The following is an 18,588-nucleotide window of genomic DNA, read 5'->3' as shown; positions in this document are numbered from 1 at the left end:
TACCTGCCGTGGACATTATCTGTACCGTACCTACTGTGGACGTCACCTGCTGTGAACATCTCCGGTGCCGTTTCAGTGTTCTGCCGGCTGTGGACGTCACAACCTTGCTACACCTGGCCCTACAGAGACTCCTATTACCGGTTCCTGGCCGCCGTGCATTTAGGCCTTCTGGGGAGGCGCCGCACAGTCCCTGTATAGGGGTTCGCTGCTGGTCGCCTTCTCGGGGGAGTCCGGTGCACGGTCCAGTGGGTCCACCTCCGGACGCTTGCCGCTCCTCGGTGAGCGTAACAGTTTGCATGAGTTTTATTTTTTAAAATATTCTGTGAAAGCATGGTTGAAAAGCTCATTTTCATCTTTTTTTTTCATTTATTATTACTTTTGTCATATTCAAGTTATTTCTGTGACCATTGTCGCCATTGTCGGTTTTTGTTTCATTAAAAGAGGGGTACCAACAATTTTGACCACGTGTATATTTAGCATATGATTAGCTGTGCAGAATTTTGTTGGGTGACTACATTGTTACCGTTTTGCTCCTGAAAATCTAAATTTAAATTTTTATTATTTTGTTAGTATTTTGTAAATCCACCTATTATGACTTCGCATTTGGCTACTTGTGTGGGGGGTGAACTGTTCTGAGGCTAGACATATGCTTTGCTAAATCAAGAGAAGTTAACCATTGTCTCTTGTCAGACTGATGGGAGCCCTATTGTCTGTAAATGTGTATTCACTTAGGGGTGCTTCACACACAGCGAGATCGCTGCTGAGATCGCTGCTGAGTCACGGTTTTTGTGACGCAGCAGTGACCTCATTAGCGATCTCGCTGTGTGTGACACTGAGCAGCGATCTGGCCCCTGCTGTGAGATCGCTGCTCGTTACACACAGCCCTGGTTCATTTTTTTGTTGTTGCTCTCCCGCTGTGATGCACAGATCGCTGTGTGTGACAGCGAGAGAGCGACGAAATGAAGCGAGCAGAGAGCAGGAGCCGGCATCTGGCAGCCTGTGGTAAGCTGTAACCAGGGTAAACATCAGGTAACTAAGGTGGTTACCCGATATTTACCTTCGTTACCAGCCTCCGCCGCTCTCACACTGCCAGTGGCGGCTCCCTGCTCTCTGCACATGTAGCTGCAGTACACATCGGGTTAATTAACCTGATGTGTACTGTAGCTAGGAGTGCAGGGAGCCAGCACTAAGCAGTGTGCGCTGCTCCCTGCACATGTAGCTGCAGTACACATCGTGTAATTACCGATGTGTACTGTAGCTAGGAGAGCAGGGAGCCAGCGCTAAGCAACGTGCACGGCTTCCTGCTCTCTGCACATGTAGCGACGTTATGATCGCTGCTGCTTCTGCTGTGTTTGACAGCTAAGCAACGATCATAACAGCGACTTACTAGGTCGCTGTTACGTCACAGAAAATGGTGACGTAACAGCGACGTCGTTATCGCTATGTGTGAACCCAGCCTTAGCCCCATTGATTATATAATTCAGAGGAAACCTAGAATAGGACTTTCTAATAAGGAATCTCCAAAAATTGTAAATATCTACAAAGAATGGAGTCAGCACCACAGTACACCATATGTTAGGCAAAAAAAATACAATTCTTTATTAATAAATGAATAAACAAATAAATCCTTAAAACAACTTTAAAAACAGAGGGGAAAATGACACAGGAGACAAGTCAATGGTGACCCAAAATACAGGCTGATATTAACCAAATAGCCTGAAATAAACAGAACATTGTCTATCTTAACTGCAATGACTTAATAACTCCACGAATTAACCCATAAATGGGGAATCCTTACATTAATATCAACTAGCTTCACTATAGTGTAAAGTGCAATTGCAATTAAACTAACCAGTAACCACATGCTAGCCCTAAATGGGAGAGCATAACAGCAAGCAAGAGGAGACAATAACTCCGACATAAAGTGGAGAGCAGCAACATTTTTCATCACAGTGAAGTGCACTGAATTGCAACCAAAAACATAATAAGGACCAGATTAGGTCTTATAAATAGACATAAATGCCCAAAAACAATAGATTGAGTAATCAGAAGGAAGCAAAGGCATAAGTATCCATAGCAAAGGTCAAATGGGATGCATCCTCAGAATTTCCTTATTGTAGTGTCAAGCAGGCATATCACCAGTGTATCACCGACCACAGACATCAATGCGCGTTTCGTGTTTAGCTTTATCAACAGGGGAGTTATTAACCATTTTTGCACTGTATATTTCTTTGCAGTTAAGATAGATATTGGTCCTTTTCACTTCAGGCTATTTGGTTAACATCAACCTGTGTTTTGGGCCATCATTGTATTGTTGCTCGTGTGGTTTCCCCCTCACTTTTTAAGGTCATTTTAATGATTTGTTTGTTCATTAATAATATGAATAAAGAATTGTATTTTTTTGCCTAACTGGTAGTGAGTCTAATTCTGCATCTGTCGCTCAGACAGGTGCAGTGGATGATTGCTGTTCCAGGAAGCCTATGGAATCCAGCCTGGGAGAATAAAGGAAGGCAGTTTCTGTCTAGCATTTGCCAGTGATAATTGTTTCTGCTCCATGAGAAAATGTCCTGAATTTTGTCCTTGTTATGATCCGGAACCATGGAAGACCACCACAAATCATTGGCAAAAGGTGACAAGAGCATTGGCAACTAATCTGGCCGCCATCCCTTTACTAACCATCACAACTAGAAGTAGCCGAGGGGTGAACTAACATCCTGTGCACCGCGAACCCAGCCGGAGAACTAACTATCCTAAAGGTAGGAAAGATGAATAACTCTCTGCCTCAGAAAATAGACAAGAATAGCAAGCCCCCCACATTCAAAGACTGCGGTGATATAGGAAAAACACAATACACAGCTAGATGACAGGATTAGCAAAAGGTGAGGCCCCCGCTGACTAAAATAGGAAAGGACAGGAAAGGGACAGATGGTGGCCAGAGAAAAACCCTGCAAAATACCAACTTCCTGATAGTACAAAAAGGCCCTCAGATCGCATGATCTGTACTCCGTTCTATACCAGGCGCTCTTGTCATACCAATGAACAGAAAACAATAATCATAACAAATTCAACAAGCCACAAACACATGGACCCAAAGGAGATATACTCCACACAGAACTGCAGGGAGTTCCCCAACAAACCACTGAGGGGGAAAATCCCTGCAAGCAAATAAACTGAAAACAACCACAGCAAATGACGAACCCAGATAAGCAAAAGAACCAGACAATAAATAAAGAGCAAGCACTTATCTGGAGTGGATGAGGTGTAGAGCAGGATGAAGCAGGCTGGAGATACAAAGAACAACTGACATCCAGCAACAGCCTGCAATCAGACCAGGATTTAAATAAGCAGAGAGTCAGCAAAGGAAACACCCATTGCACAACACACCTGGTCCAAGTCCAAACCATTCCTGGCCACCAGAGGGAGCCTCCCAGCAGCCAAAACATAACTAACATTCACAACACCTCCAGCTTTGAGGCTATTGCCTTTAGGTTCTGTTTTTGCATTTTTTCTGCTCCTTTTTGGATTCTCCAGGAATGATTTCTGCAGTGGTGTTTTTTTGTTCCTTTGCATCGGTTTTGTTTCCATGTCATCCTGGTCAGCAGCTATGCCTGATAAGTATTTTTGTTTTTTCCTTCTGAGATTTAATTAGTTCTCATCCACCTTTTTGTTTTTTGCATGTGAATAAGAGCTCTCCCTGCACTTTGTTTAGAGGATGATTTATTCCCAGCAAGAAAGGGAGTTTTGCTCCCAGTCTTAATAAGTTTCCATTTTTTGAATCTCATGTATTTGCACAAGAGTTCCTGATATAGTGGGAGAAAAGATCGTGTGATCTTTCATAGGAATTTTTGATTATCAGGTGTTGGTATTTTTTAGGGTTTTTACTGGCTGCAAACAGCAAATATATCCTATGCTTTTGTATCTAGCTAGCAGGGCCTCACTTTGCTTAACCCCATACTTTCCATCTGTGTGTTATTTTTTCTTATATCACCGCTGTTATATGTTGGGGCTTGTCTCTTTGCTTAGGGGCTATTCTGAGGCAAGCCAGGGTTCCTCATTTCTTCTTTGAGGTTAGTTAGTTTTCCGGTGATGACAAGGCGTCTAGGTTGGTTAGGAATTCTCCACTACTACTTCTAGTTGTGTTTGTGCAGTTAGTGGATTGCAGCCAGCTAAGTTTCCAACTACTCTTGTGCATTATCTTCCATAACTTTTTCTGGGGGTTTTTTTGCAAGATTTTTTTTGTGGTCTCCTGACCATAATACTAGGAGCTACGGCTGAAGGAAACTGGAGAACACAGGTTGGTTACAGATCTTGCAGTGCTTGGACAGCTTCCCAAGCTCTTTTTAGTTGGTGCCCACCAAAAGTGGGGTGCTGCTGGACTGAGATAGTTGGTCCTGGGAGCCCTAAAGTCAAGACGATTCTAATCCCTGGCAGACCAGCGAGAAGGGTGAGACTCTGTTACCTGTATCATCTTTTGTTCTTGCTGGCAATGGATAATATGTTTTTGCCTGTTGGTGAACCAATAAAGTCTTACCAATGTATGGTTCCCTTAGCCTGTGTTGTGTGAGTAGTGTTTTGCCCATGGGGAAGGAGTGCGGGCATTCAGTGGGATGTGCCCTGGTCCGTACGGTTTTTCTGAAGACAGCCAGGCCAGCAGATGAGAGCCCCCACTGATCCTCGTGCCTCCACAACTGGTGGCAGCAGTGCACTACTACTCAGCCTAGTTAATCCAAGAGAGCTGCAGGAGACTGGTGTTCGTAGACACCATCCAAGCGCTCCACAACCAGGGAGAAATATAGGCATACCCAACAGGCCATAGGTGAGGCATGCAGGTTTCGACATCACCATGTCCAACCCCACCAGCTTGGAATTCAGAAGAGGACTGGAGTCGTTATACAGACACTACAAGAAACTGAACTGCAACTATAAGAGCTGTGCCATATTCGACAGAATAAATACAGAGCTACCGACACCCAGTCAGATTTGATACATGAATTGGTCAACTGGGATGCCCAGAATGTCGTGGAGTATGACAAAGACCATGACAAGAGTCACAGAGGAATTAAACTGCATGTCAGAACAAAGATTCCATGGCAGTCTGCAATCAACCCAGTCCCACATCTGACTGCAACCAATCACAGACAAAGGGATGGCCAGTATGCGGGAAAAGCAGGGAAAACTGTGTTTATGCAATTGCGAAACAGGAAGTGAATATGTGACCCGTTAGCAGTGTGTCGCCATGATATGGAGTCTCGGTAAGTATGAAGCACTCGCTTCATTCTTGTTTTCTTTTATTGCTACTTTATTTTTTTAATTTCTTGAGTGCTGGATCCGGATCAAACACCTGGAATCCCAGGCCCGGGTCTGGCACCCGGGCATCTTTGAAACCGCGCGGATCCAGACTCTTAGGGGCACTTTGCACACTACGACATCGCAAGCCGATGCTGGCGATGGCGAGCGCGATAGTCCCAGCCCCCGTCGCAGCTGCGATATCATGGTGATAGCTGCCGTAGCGAACATTATCGCTACTGCAGCTTCACATGCACTCACCTGCCCTGCGACGTCGCTCTGGCCGGCGAACCGCCTCCTTCCTAAGGGGGCGGGTCGTGCGGCGTCATAGCGACGTCACATGGCAGGCGGCCAATAGAAGCGGAGGGGCGGAGATGAACGGGACGTAAACATCCTGCCCACCTCCTTCCTTCCGCATAGCCGGCCGGGACGCAGGTAGGAGATGTTCCTAGCTCCTGCGGCTTCACACACAGTGATGTGTGCTGCCGCAGGAACAAGGAACAACATCGTAACATCGGTCTTTCGCAATTCATGGAAATCACTGACACTACACCGATGATACGATTACGACGCTTTTGTGCTCGTTAATCGTATCAAAAATGCATTACACACTACGATGTCGACAGCGACGCCGGATGTGCATCACTTTCGATTTGACCCCACCGACATCGCACCTGCGATGTCGTAGTGTGCAAAGTGCTCCTAAGGCTATGTGCCCACGCTGCGGAAAATGCGTGGATTTTGCCGCGGATTTCTCGTGGAAAAGCCGCGGATTTCCCGAAAATCTGCAGTTTAGGTACTTCCCAGCCATTTCTATGACATTTTGGAAATGCTGTGCCCACGCTGCGGATTTTTCCGCAGCGGATTTCGTGCGGATTTTCATCCGGAAAAATCTGCAACATGTCAATTATTGTTGCGGATTTTCATCCGGATTTTGGCTTTAAAATTGGGGAAAAAAATACAAAAAATCCGCACCAAAATCCGCATCAAATCCGCGGCAATTCCGCGGTAAATCCGCGGCAAATCCGCACCTTTGAAAAGGTGCGGATTTTGCAAGAAAGCTGCGGATTTTGATGCAGAAAAATCCGCAGATACATTCTCCCGTGGACACATAGCCTAACAGTCCGGTTCCACCCAGCCCTATAGCTAAGACATATCTGGGTGTTGTTTTGTGGGAGGCGCTGCAGATTAACCCATTATAACCAGATTTAAACTCCTTTTGCATGGATATTTTATGGAACTTATATGAAGGTTGTATCAGTCACCTCTGTAGAGAAAATTGCAGAAATAATCTGTCAGTATTGAGGTTAGTATCACTTTCACTTTAGCGGTCTGTGTCTATTAAATAAAAGTAAATCCTTTGTTTAAGAATAAGTAGTCTTTATGCTAATCATCTGCTGTAAATGAGAAGTTTGTAGAGAAATGTATTTTTATAGTTTTCTCCATACTCTTCAAATAACTTTTTTTTATAAAAATAAGTCAAACATAACTTGCATTATCATTTTCTGTTAATCTTCAATAAAATAATTTGTATATCTCTCCAAAATGACTAATTGAAAAACATATATTACAGCAACAGCCGACAGCTCAACAAAACACACAATCTAATTATGATACTATGCAACATGATGGGACATCAGAGTATCATGGAAAACACAACAGGTACAGTGATAGACCATGGGGCAGCGATGGTGAGACTGAAAGCCTACATCAAAGTCAAGGCACAGTGTCCCTTACTTGAGGGGAGCTGCCTGGAGAAACACCTTGATTGGAGCCAGGAGAAGTGGGAGACTGGTTGGCTGGGGACCCAGCATTACTGCGGTACTGCTGGAGAGAGGCCTATAGAACAACATAGAATTAAATATCACTGGCAGGTTACAGTTTGCATTTGAAGACGTCCTCTGAGAAAAGGACTTTGCAGTGATATCTAGTTAAGTACATTGAAAACAGCTGATAACTCAAAGTATTTAAATACATTCATCAGTTCCTTCCGTACTGGTTGCAAGTATAATTTTTCCTTTTCACTCATTCAGATATTTAACCATACCTACAATGAAAAGTAGATCTTCCAGCTCCTAGATTTTCATGTACAGTACCTTTTGTGAAGTATTTCCCTTTAAAATCTTACCTGATTGTGCTGCTTTTTTTCAGATTCATTTACAAGATAATAAGCCACGTTACAGATCTAGTGTAGCTGCATCCCATGTCTGGTTACTGCTTATTAAAGCTAGCTAGCTCACATTCTAATTTCCCCCTCCTATGATCAAAAGACGGAGGACTTAAAGAGTAACATTTGTTCTAATTTTTATTTTAAAAATCAATAGTAGACTTGAAAATAAGCAACTTTTAAAATGTTTTATCAAAGAAATCTGCTTCTTTCTCCAGCAGCATATCCAGGGACGGCAGGTGAGGCATTTGGCCCTGGCGCAGGTGGGTGACTTCAAGTCACCGGATGCAGAGGTCCAAGGTGTCTCCAGGCGGCTGCATTTTGCTGCCCTCCAATAGTGGGAGTGCTGAAAGCCGGGCTCAGAAGGTGCAATGCGCTGGTTCACAGTGATCAATTGTTCTTAGTCTTTCAAGTGAGAGTACAATTGAAGCCAAGACCAGCAACACTTCTGGGTCAGTGAGACATCCGCAGCATGATCAGATCATCTGATCACACTGCTGATGTCACTCGGTGGTGCCACAGTGGTGACGGGAGGAAGGGGGAATTTTAGGACACAGTTTTGGAAGGGAGGGAGGGAAAGGTTGCAGCCAGTATGGGGAGCAACAGGAGATGGGTGCAGACATTATTGGCAGCAAGGGTGTAATCTATAAGGACACAGTGGGTGCACAGAGATGGGTGTGGACAGTATGGGGACTGAAAGGGGAGACTATGAGGAAAGTTTTGAGGAGCAAGGAAGAATGGATGCAGGCAGTATGGGGAGCAATGGATAGGTCGGTGCGGAGAGTATGTGGAGCAATGGGGGAATATATGAAAACAAAGTAATGGAAAGTGAAGAGGATGGGATTGGTGCAACCCAGTTTGGAGTGAGGAGGGGAATTTTAGCAATCTTACCTGAGGAGCAAGGGTGGGTATGTACACACGTGGTCAAAATTGTTGGTACCCCTCATTTAATGAAAGAAAAACACACAATGGTCACATAAATAACTTGAATCTGACAAAAGTAATAATAAATAAATCTATGAAAATGACCAAATGAAAGTCAGGCATTGCTTTTCAATGATCCTTCCACAGAATTTAAAAAAATAAAACTCATGAAATAGACCTGGACAGAAATGATGGTACCCTTAGGCTATGTGCGCACTTTGCTTTTTTACCTGCTTTTCCACTGCTTTTTCAACTGCAGCGTTTTCATGATAAAATGCTTGCGTTATGCTCTTCAAGCAAAGTCAATGGGACATTGAGCTTTCATGTGCGCACTTTGCTGTTCAAAACGTTGCGTTTAATTTGTGGCTTATCAACATGTAGTTTGGCAAATTCCAGTTTGGCTTTTTTATGATTTTTTTTCAACAATTGTGTCCTCCTTGGTCGTCTCCCATGAAGTCCACTTTGGCTCAAACAATGACGGATGGTGCGATCTGACACTGATGTTCCTTGAGCTTGAAGTTCACCTTTAATCTCTTTAGAAGTTTTTCTGGGCTCTTTTGTTACCATTTGTATTAGCCGTCTCTTTGATTTGTCATCAATTTTCCTCCTGCGGCCACGTCCAGGGAGGTTGGCTACAGTCCCATGGATCTTACATTTCTAAATAATATGTGCAACTGTAGTCACAGGGACATCAAGCTGCTTGGAGATGGTCTAATAACCTTTACTTTTAACACACCATGACAATAAACAGCACAGTGAGTATCTGTAGCCCTATTTACTGGCCCACTGACTGATTACAAGATTGTAGTCACCTGTGATGCTAATTAGTGGACACACCTTGATTTAACATGTCCCTTTTGTCAAATTATTATCAGGGGTACCATCATTTCTGTCCAGGCCTATTTCATGCGTTTTATTTATTTTTTTTTTAAATTCTGTGGAAACGTGGTTGAAAAGCAATGTCTGACTTTCATTTGGTCATTTTCATAGATTTTATATTTATTATTACTATTGTCAGATTCAAGTTATTTCTGTGACCATTGTGGGTTTTTCATTCATTAAAGGAGGGGTACCAACAATTTTGACCACGTGTGTATGTTGAAACAGTATATGAAGAGCTGAATGGGTTGACAACAGTCAAAAAAAAATTATTTAGCTCGCCCTTGAAGATATTCATTAAAAAGGTGCAGTCATCAGGAAAGCTGCATGGAAAATGCTCAAGCAAGCATATACGGTAATCCAAAACGAGAAAATATTCCAGCATGTCTTCTGAATAGTTAAAAAAAATGTCTTTATTTAGTTCTCTTTAAAAACCATAGTGGGAAAAAATCAAATGGGCTAGCTATTCCCATAACATGTTAACAAGTCGTTTACGCGTTTCACCCATGTGCTGGGCTTATTCATAATGATGAATAAGCCCAGCACATGGGTGAAACGCGTAAAAGACTTGTTAATATGTTATGGGAATAGCTATACCATTTTATTTTTTTTTCTGCTATGGTTTTCAAAGAGAACTAAATAAAGAAAAATATTTTAACTATTCAGAAGACATGCTGGAATATTTTCTCATTGAGGAGCGGGATGGGTGTGGACAGAGTATGGGGAGAGAGGGTGGTCACGTGGTAGGAAGTAGTATGAAAGGGTGGATTTATCCATACACAGTATGAGGATAGAGGGGGATTGAATGGATGTAGACATAGTATTGGGAGCAGGGACAAAGGAAGAAATTTGAGAACACAGGATGAAGACCGAGCGTGGAAGGGATTTGTGCAGACACAGTATGGAAAGTGAGGAGGGGTATATATGAGGAAACAGTATGAGAGTGGGAGATGTGTGCCTATACAGTATGGGGAGTGGGGGGTAAATATGTGAGGAGACAGTATGATTATCAAGGGATGTGAGAGGAGACAGTATGAGGGAAGGTGGGAAATGTGTCAGGAGCCTGTTGAGGGGAATAGCGTGAGGAGAAAGTATGGGGGAAAGAAGTGTGAGAAGGAACAGAATAGAGAGTGGAAAGTGTGTGTGTGTGTGTGTGTGTGTCAGGGGAGCAGTATAGAGATGGAGTAGCATGTGGAGACCGTGTAAGAGCACAGGTAGGAGGGGACAGTATGCTGAGGAGGGGGGAGTGTGATGCAGGAACACAGTATAAAGACTGAACAGTATAGAAGGACACAGTGTAGAGGACAGTGTGAAGAGACATCTCAGTATGGAAAAGAGAAGGCAGCGTGGAAGGCTGGTACTATAAGTGGGACAGTGTGTGGGTCATATTTTGTGTAGGAAACACAGCGAGGGTCAATTATTTATTTAGGAGCACATCATACAGCACATATTTTTGATTAAAGAACATTAAAATTATTCTGCTATTTTTAAGTGCATCATGTCAGGATGTACTGCAGAAGACCAGAGAAGATAGAGATGTGCAGAGACAAGCTGTGAAAGTGAATCATCATCATGGCGTCAGGACCAGATGAAGAAAAGAAAGAGAATGACTCCAAAGTCCTCTATAAGGTACCTGGATGTAAATGTCTATTTGTGATACTAATTCTCATCAGTACCATGGTTCTGATGGTCACCCTTCTGATGATGACCGATAACTCTGACTATGTCCTTACCATAGTTAAGGACAAAGTGAGAGTTGTAGATTTATGAGGTAAAAATTTATATAGTCCTGATATGACATTAAAATTCATGTACCATGTAGTTATTTTGGTTCTCCTTATGTATTTCTGTACTGGTGAGTAGAGATGAGCCACCCCCCTAGTGTTCGAGTTCGGTTCGGTGAACGGTGGGTGTATTCGTCGAACGTTCGACGAACACCTTCGAACCCCATTGAAAACAATGGCAGGCAAACACAAAAACACAAACACAATAAAATACATTATACACATACACATACAGTTAATAATAAACATTGTCATTATACTTACAGGTCCCGCGACGCGTCGTGCAGACTCTGTCTCCCGCCGCTTTTCCTTCCGATCATCGCTGTATCCTCCCGGTAACCAGCACTGATGATAAGACCTTTCTGTGATGTCACAGCATGTGACCAGTCACGTGTGTATTATCTCATTGGCTACAGACTGGTCACGTGGCTATGACATCATGCTAGGTCCTGTCAGTACATGTCGCCAGTATGCGTTGCTCGCCTGAGCATCTCCGTACTCAGTATACTTGGCATGTACCGGCGAGATACTTGGGCACATGCTTGGCTCCCCGTTCCTGCATGTCAGCGCTCTTTACAGAGCAGCCCACATGCAAGGACTGGATGCCACAGTCGGTGAATAGCGGCGCCGGGAATCAGGAGATCACCGTTGCTATAGTAACCTGCCTGTCAGGTTACTATTGTAACGGTGGCAGCGGTGACGTCACCGCTTACCAACCGCAGCCTCTGCTCACTCATTGAGTGATTAGACTGCATGGGGGAGGAGGAGCGTCTTCCTCCCCTGTGCTGTCTGATGTAGCAGAGCTGCATGGGTTGAAGTAGAAAGAAGACAGAAGACCAGGATCAGGGAGGGGTTAGAGGGAGTAATAAACATGGAGTCTCTAAGTGTGTCTGTGTATTTATTTCTATTAAAGTATTTTTTCTCTGTGTGGTGTCTTTTTTTAACCCTTTATTGGAGATTCTTAATGGCCGGATCAAACTTGCCTGACATTAAGAATCTCTGGATAAATACTAGCTAGTAAAACAAAGCTAGTATTAACCCCTTATTACCCAGCAAGCCACCCGGAATCAGGGCCGCTGGAAGAGTTGATACAGCACCAGAAGTTGGCGCTTCTATGAAAGTGCCATTTTCTGGGGCGGCTGCGGACTGCAATTTGCAGCGGAGGAGACCAGAAAGCTTGTGCCAACCTGTGCAGTGGATTCCAATCCCCAGCTGCCTAGTTGTACCTGGCTGGACACAAAAATGGGGCGAAACCCATGCAGATTTTTTTTTAATTATTTCATGAAATTCATGAAATAGTTAAAAAAAGGGCTTCCCTATATTTTTAGTTCCCAGCTGGGTACAAATAGGCAGCTGGGGGTTGGTGGCAGCCATACCTGCCTGCTGTACCTGGCTAGCATACAAAAATATGGCGAAGCTCACGTCATTTTTTAGTTTTTTTGCAAAAAACTTAAAAAAAAATAAATAAAAAATGCTTCCCTGGATTTTCCCTTGCCAGTGAAGGTAACACCAAGCAGTGGGGGTTAGTAGCCAGGAGCTGCTTGGATTACCCTTAGCTACCAATACAAAAAATGCAGCGGGAGCCCACGTATTTTTTTTTAATTACTCATTTAAATAACTAAAAAAAATGGGCTTCCCTGTATTTTCATTACCTGACATCACAGTACAGTAAAATAAATCATTAAAAAAAAAATGACGTAGCGCTCCGCTGTATTTTTGATTCTCAGCGCAGATAAAGCAGACAGCTACGGATTGCCACCCCCATCTGCCTGGCGTTACCTTGTCTGGCAATCAAAATACAGGGAAGCCCATTAATTTTTTTTATTTAAAAAAAGTAAAAAAAAAAAAAAATGTGTGGGCTCCCGCCGTATTTTGATCGCCAGTCAGGTAAAGCCAGGCAGCTGGGGGCTGGGATTCTCGGCAGCCCACAGCCACCCGTGGAAATGGCGCATTGTTTCTTAGTGCCATTTCCAGGCACTTTATCAGGCTCATTCAGCGGCCGTGATAGCGGTGGCTCGCTGGGTAATAAAGGGGTTAATACCAGCTTTGTATTCTCAGATGGTACTAAGCCTGAAATTCATGGTGTCATGCCAAAATAGACATGGTGTAATGCTGCCACCAGGGGGAGCCAGAGCTCTGCAGCAGAAGACACTACACAGAGCAACGAGAACCAGGAAGTAAATACACAGCATTCTCATACACTGCCTCACAGCACAGCTGAGAAGCAGAGCTACAGGGCATGCGAGGAATAGTCAGGCAGGCTGGGTCAAACACAGTACGGGCAGAAGCAGGACCGGACGAACGAGCAGAAGCGGAGTCAAAGTCAGGCCAAGGTCAGTACCAGAGGAAGCAACCGAGTGGGGAAATAGGAGAGGAGGGACGACCAGGTGATGGAACACAGACAAGGGCACGGGGCCACAGGAACAGACAGATCAGGATATCACTCACAGGACCAGCAATCACAGGCAAAGCAGTGCTAAGCTTATTGCTGGCGCTGGTTCACTGGAAATGTCAGCTTTTCAGGCATCTAGGGTCCAGAAGTGAGGCCCGAGAGAAGGCTCCGCCCCCTAGCCATGTGGACGAGGAGGCGAACCATGACACATGGCCATCATGAATTTCTAGTAAAGATAAAAAAAAAAACAACACACAGAAAAATATTTTTATTAGAAATAAAACACAACACAATTAGTGACTCCATCTTTATTGAACTAAAGAACCCCCCCCCCCACTCCGCTGTAGTCCTGGGTTGAGGTTCCCGCGATGTCCAATCCAGATCCAATATCATCTGATCGGTTTGCTGAAAGGGAAAGCGATCAGATGATGTGTCAGGTGTTCAAGGACCTTAATCACATGACACATCAGCTGATTGTATAACAGCCATTTATACAATCAGCTGATGCACCAGTAGAAAAAAAAACTACTCACTTCTGTGCAGACTCCCATCTAATTGCTGCAGGACCCGGCGGTAATCAGCTGATGCAGTCAGCTGACAGCATCAGCTGATAGTTTAAGCCGGCCGGGCGGTAAAAAGCCAGCCTTACCGCTGGACTTATACAATCAGCTGATGCCGTCAGGTGACCGCATCAGCTGATCACCGCCAGGTCCTACAGCCATCGGACGTGTCCCGGGAGTCAGGTAATTTCAGGTTGAGGTCCTTAATCACTGAAAATAAATCAAAATTAGAATGGGGAACTAAAGTCAAACCCAGCTTGAGAACTTCAATCTGGGGGCTAGTTAGCAAGTTCTCAAGCTGGGTTTTACTTTAGTTCCCCATTCTAATTTTGATTTATTTTCAGTGATTAAGGACCTCAACCTGTTCCTGCGGAAGCTGGTATTACACAAATTGCATGCTAAAAATGATCCAAGTAGATCTAGAATGTCCGCATTGGAGCAGGAAGCCCTTGAAGAATTGGAGGAGTCCACTGGTCATGTGTCAGGTAATTTTCCTCGACATATCATGCCTAAATCTATTACATCCCCCCCCCTGTCGCTTTGGCCACCAATTCAGATTTTTGGTGAATTGGTTACTAGGGATTTGAAACAACTTTCTCCGAGTGGAGAAATTAATAACTTATCTTATCAACATAAGAAGGCACTCAGAGAATTACAGTCCCTGGAGTGAGTTGTTATTAAGCCAGCAGACAAGGGGGGTAATGTAGTGGTATGGCCGGTGGAACTTTATGAGGGGGAAGCATGGAGACAGCTCAGGGATCGTGAATCCGACGAACCACTCCCTGCGAATCCAATAAAGGGATACACACAGGAGCTTGAAACAATTTTGATGAGAGCATTTGAAGCAGGAATTATCCCCAAGAAAATATTTGATGGACTCTTTGACAGGTCGCCAGTGACACCTACATTTTACCTCCTCCCGAAGATTCACAAGAATCCGGAGGTACCCCCAGGATGCCTGATAGTGTCTGTCATGGGGGGGTTATGTGACGTTGTATGTAAATTTATAGAACACTATTTACACCCACTCGTGGAGACGTTACCCTCCTATGTCAGAGATACCTCGGACGTCCTGGGGAAATTGGATGGTCTTGTTCTGGAGGAAGACGTGTCACTGGCGACCATGGACGTTGAGTCCCTCTATTCTATCATTGGCCATCGGGATGGTTTGAGAGCCACATAATTTTTCCTTGACATGAGTAACCTGGAAAAATCATTGGTTCAATTGATTATGGAGTTGTTGGAGTTTGTGTTGACGTGCAACTTTTTCATTTTCAGAGATAGGTTCTTCCTCCAGCGGTGCGGCACTGCGATGGGGGCGGCCTGCGCGCCATCTTACGCAGACCTCTTCTTTGGTTTCTGGGAGTGGGAGGTTTTTGGGGATGGCATGCCGGCGAGCTCCCATGCATAGTGCTGGCTCAGCTATATCAACGACATTTCTGTCATCTGGGGGGGAAACCATCTCTGAACTCGAATCTTTTGTGCGTCGACTCAACTCCAATGACCTTAATATAGTCTTGACACATCGGTTTGACAGCAGAAAAATTGACTTCCTCGATATCCAGTTCTCCATTGGAGACTGTGGTGTGGTGTCAACAAACATCTTCCGTAAGTCCACCACGGTGAATGCTCTCCTGCATGCAACCTTGGGACTAGAAATGAGCGAACCGGTCGCGGTTCGGCTCGAGGTCGGTTCGCCAAACGGAGCTCCCGTTCGAGTTCGGTTCGTCGAACGTTCGACGAACCGAACTCGAACTGCATAGGAAACAATGGCAGGCAATCACAAACACATAAAAACACCTAGAAAACACCCTCAAAGGTGTCCAAAAGGTGACGAACAACTCACAATACAAACACATGGGAAAGTGACAAGGACAAATTCTCATGTGAAAACAAAACAGCGTTACGAGGAAAAAGAGGACGAGACACAGATATAGGCATGGCATGCCCTTCTAAAATCATGTAAAACACCGCAAGGTGACTCCAAGCGGAGACTCCCTTTTTTCCAAAAATTGGGCCACACAGACACCCCTTCAGTGGCAGCACTTGTGCCCTAGTTGTACACTTCACAGCTAGATTTGCATCAAGCACATTCAAAAATACGCCATACTTAACCGTCCCCAGGATGACACCGGGGTAGGTAGCAAAGTCTTTCCTGATCCCAGCTCTGTTCATCTTGGATCATTTTTAAAAAACACAGCAAGCAAGGGTTACTCCAAGCGGAGTCTCCCTTTTTTCAAAAAATTGGGCCACACAGACACCTTATCAGTGGCAGCACTTGTGCCCTAGTTGCAAACAGGATGTTTTGATTTGCATCAAGCACATTCAAAAATACGCTATTCTTAACCGTCCCCAGGATGACACCGGGGTAGGTAGCAAAGTCTTTCCTGATCCCAGCTCTGTTCATCTTGGATCATTTTTAAAAAACACAGCAAGCAAGGGTTACTCCAAGCGGAGTCTCCCTTTTTTTCCAAAAATTGTGCCCCACACACACCCACCCATTCAGTGGCAGCACTTTTGCCCTAGTTGTACACTTCACAGCTAGATTTGCATCAAGCACATTCAAAAATACGCCATACTTATCCGTCCCCAGGATGACACCGGGGTAGGTAGCAAAGTCTTTCCTGATCCCAGCTCTGTTCATCTTGGCTTCTTTTAAAAACAATGTAAGCAAGGGTTACTCCAAGCGGAGTCTCCCTTTTTTCCAAAAATTGTGCCCCACACACACCCACCCATTCAGTGGCAGCACTTGTGCCCTAGTTGTACACTTCACAGCTAGATTTGCATCAAGCACATTCAAAAATACGCCATACTTAACTGTCCCCAGGATGACACCGGGGTAGGTAGCAAAGTCTTTCCTGATCCCAGCTCTGTTCATCTTGGATCATTTTTAAAAAACACAGCAAGCAAGGGTTACTCCAAGCGGAGTCTCCCTTTTTTAAAAAAATTGGGCCACACAGACACCTTATCAGTGGCAGCACTTGTGCCCTAGTTGCAAACAGGATGTTTTGATTTGCATCAAGCACATTCCAAATCCACAAGCATTTACTCTCCCCAGGATGACACAGGGGTAGTAAATTCCTGGTGGATCCATGACTTGTTCATTTTGATGAACGTTAGTCTGTCCACATTGTCACTGGACAGACGCGTGCGCTTATCTGTCAGCACACACCCAGCAGCACTGAAGACACGTTCAGAGACAACGCTAGCAGCTGGACACGACAAAATCTCCAAGGCGTAACTGGAGAGCTCTGGCCATTTCTCTAGATTTGAAGTCCAAAAGGAGCAAGGCTCCATTTACAAAGTCATGGCATCGATGTTCATTTGGAGATACTCCTGTATCATCCTCTCCAGCCGTTGACTATGTGTCAGACTTGTTGTCTCTGGTGGCCTTGCAAAGGAGGGTCTAAAAAAATTATGAAAAGATTCCATAAAATTGCTTTTACCAGCACCAGATACAGTCCTACTGGTACGGGTAGACTGTTGAAGATGACGAGACCGTCCCATGTTTGTCAAGTTACAACTGGGAGAATCACTCCCTGCACCTGCACGGTTGTTTGGTGGAAAAGCCGAGCTAAGATCGAGTAACAGCTTCTGCTGATACTCCTGCATACGGGCGTCCTTTTCTATGGCTGGAATTATGTCACAAAATTTGGACTTGTACCGGGGATCTAATAGTGTGGCAATCCAGTAGTCATCATCACTTCTAATTTTGACAATACGAGGGTCATGTTGGAGGTAGTGCAACAAGAAGGCACTCATGTGTCTTGCGCAGCCATGCGGACCAAGTCCACGCTGTGTTTGTGGCATAGAGGTGCTACCCGTTCTTTCTTCCTCTGACATCTCCCCCCAACCTCTTTCAACTGAAATTTGACCAAGGTCTCCCACATCTGCTGAGTCTTCCATGTCCATGGACAGTTCGTCCTCCATTTCTTCATGTTCTCCTGCACCTTCCTCAACATTTCGCCTGCTACTATGCGCCCTTGTTGATCCCTGTCCCCCATGGTCCCATGCCTGCTGCGTTGGTGATGATGAACGTCTGGACCTTGGTGATGTTGTTGTCCCTTGCACATATGAATCCTCCTGTAGTTCCTCCCCTTCCTGTTGTCCCACCCCCTGACTCCGAATAGTGTTTAGCGTGTGCTCCAGCATGTAAATGACTGGAATTGTCATGCTGATAATGGCATTGTCAGCGCTAAACATATTCGTCGCCATGTCGAAACTGTGCAGAAGGGTGCATAGGTCCTTGATCTGAGACCACTCCATCAGGGTGATCTGCCCTACCTCTGCATCTCGTTGGCCCAGGCTATACGTCATGACGTATTGCACCAGGGCTCGGCGGTGCTGCCACAGTCGCTGTAACATGTGGAGAGTCGAATTCCAGCGTGTCGCCACATCGCATTTCAGGCGATGAACCGGCAGGCCGAAAGACTTCTGGAGAGATGCAAGTCGCTCAGCTGCGGCGGTTGAACGGTGGAAGTGAGCAGACAGTTTTCGTGCCCTGGTCAGAAGGCCATCTAGGCCGGGATAGTGTGTTAAGAATTGCTGGACGACAAGGTTCAACACGTGAGCCATACAAGGCACGTGTGTCACCTT

At 44.8% G+C, this 18,588-nt stretch overlaps 1 protein-coding gene across 4 annotated transcripts in view; it reads right to left on the bottom strand.

Annotated features, from left to right (window-relative positions):
* Positions 1–18,588, bottom strand: part of CRTC1 (CREB regulated transcription coactivator 1) — a 1,360,738-nt gene that overhangs the window by 141,851 nt on the left and 1,200,299 nt on the right. For 2 of the 4 annotated variants that reach the window (XM_075352648.1, XM_075352650.1), the window contains one exon: positions 7,024–7,125. The exons of the other annotated variants lie outside the window; for them this stretch is intronic. In XM_075352648.1, coding sequence (XP_075208763.1) covers positions 7,024–7,125 — 102 coding nt within the window. The remainder of the gene's footprint in view (positions 1–7,023; positions 7,126–18,588) is intronic. 4 annotated transcript variants of the gene reach the window in all.

The sequence above is a fragment of the Anomaloglossus baeobatrachus genome, chromosome 1 (assembly GCF_048569485.1).
Source record: "Anomaloglossus baeobatrachus isolate aAnoBae1 chromosome 1, aAnoBae1.hap1, whole genome shotgun sequence".
Taxonomy (NCBI): domain Eukaryota; kingdom Metazoa; phylum Chordata; class Amphibia; order Anura; family Aromobatidae; genus Anomaloglossus; species Anomaloglossus baeobatrachus.
The sequence above is the reverse complement of the archived record's forward strand: the minus strand, read 5'-3'. Positions and strand labels throughout refer to the sequence as shown.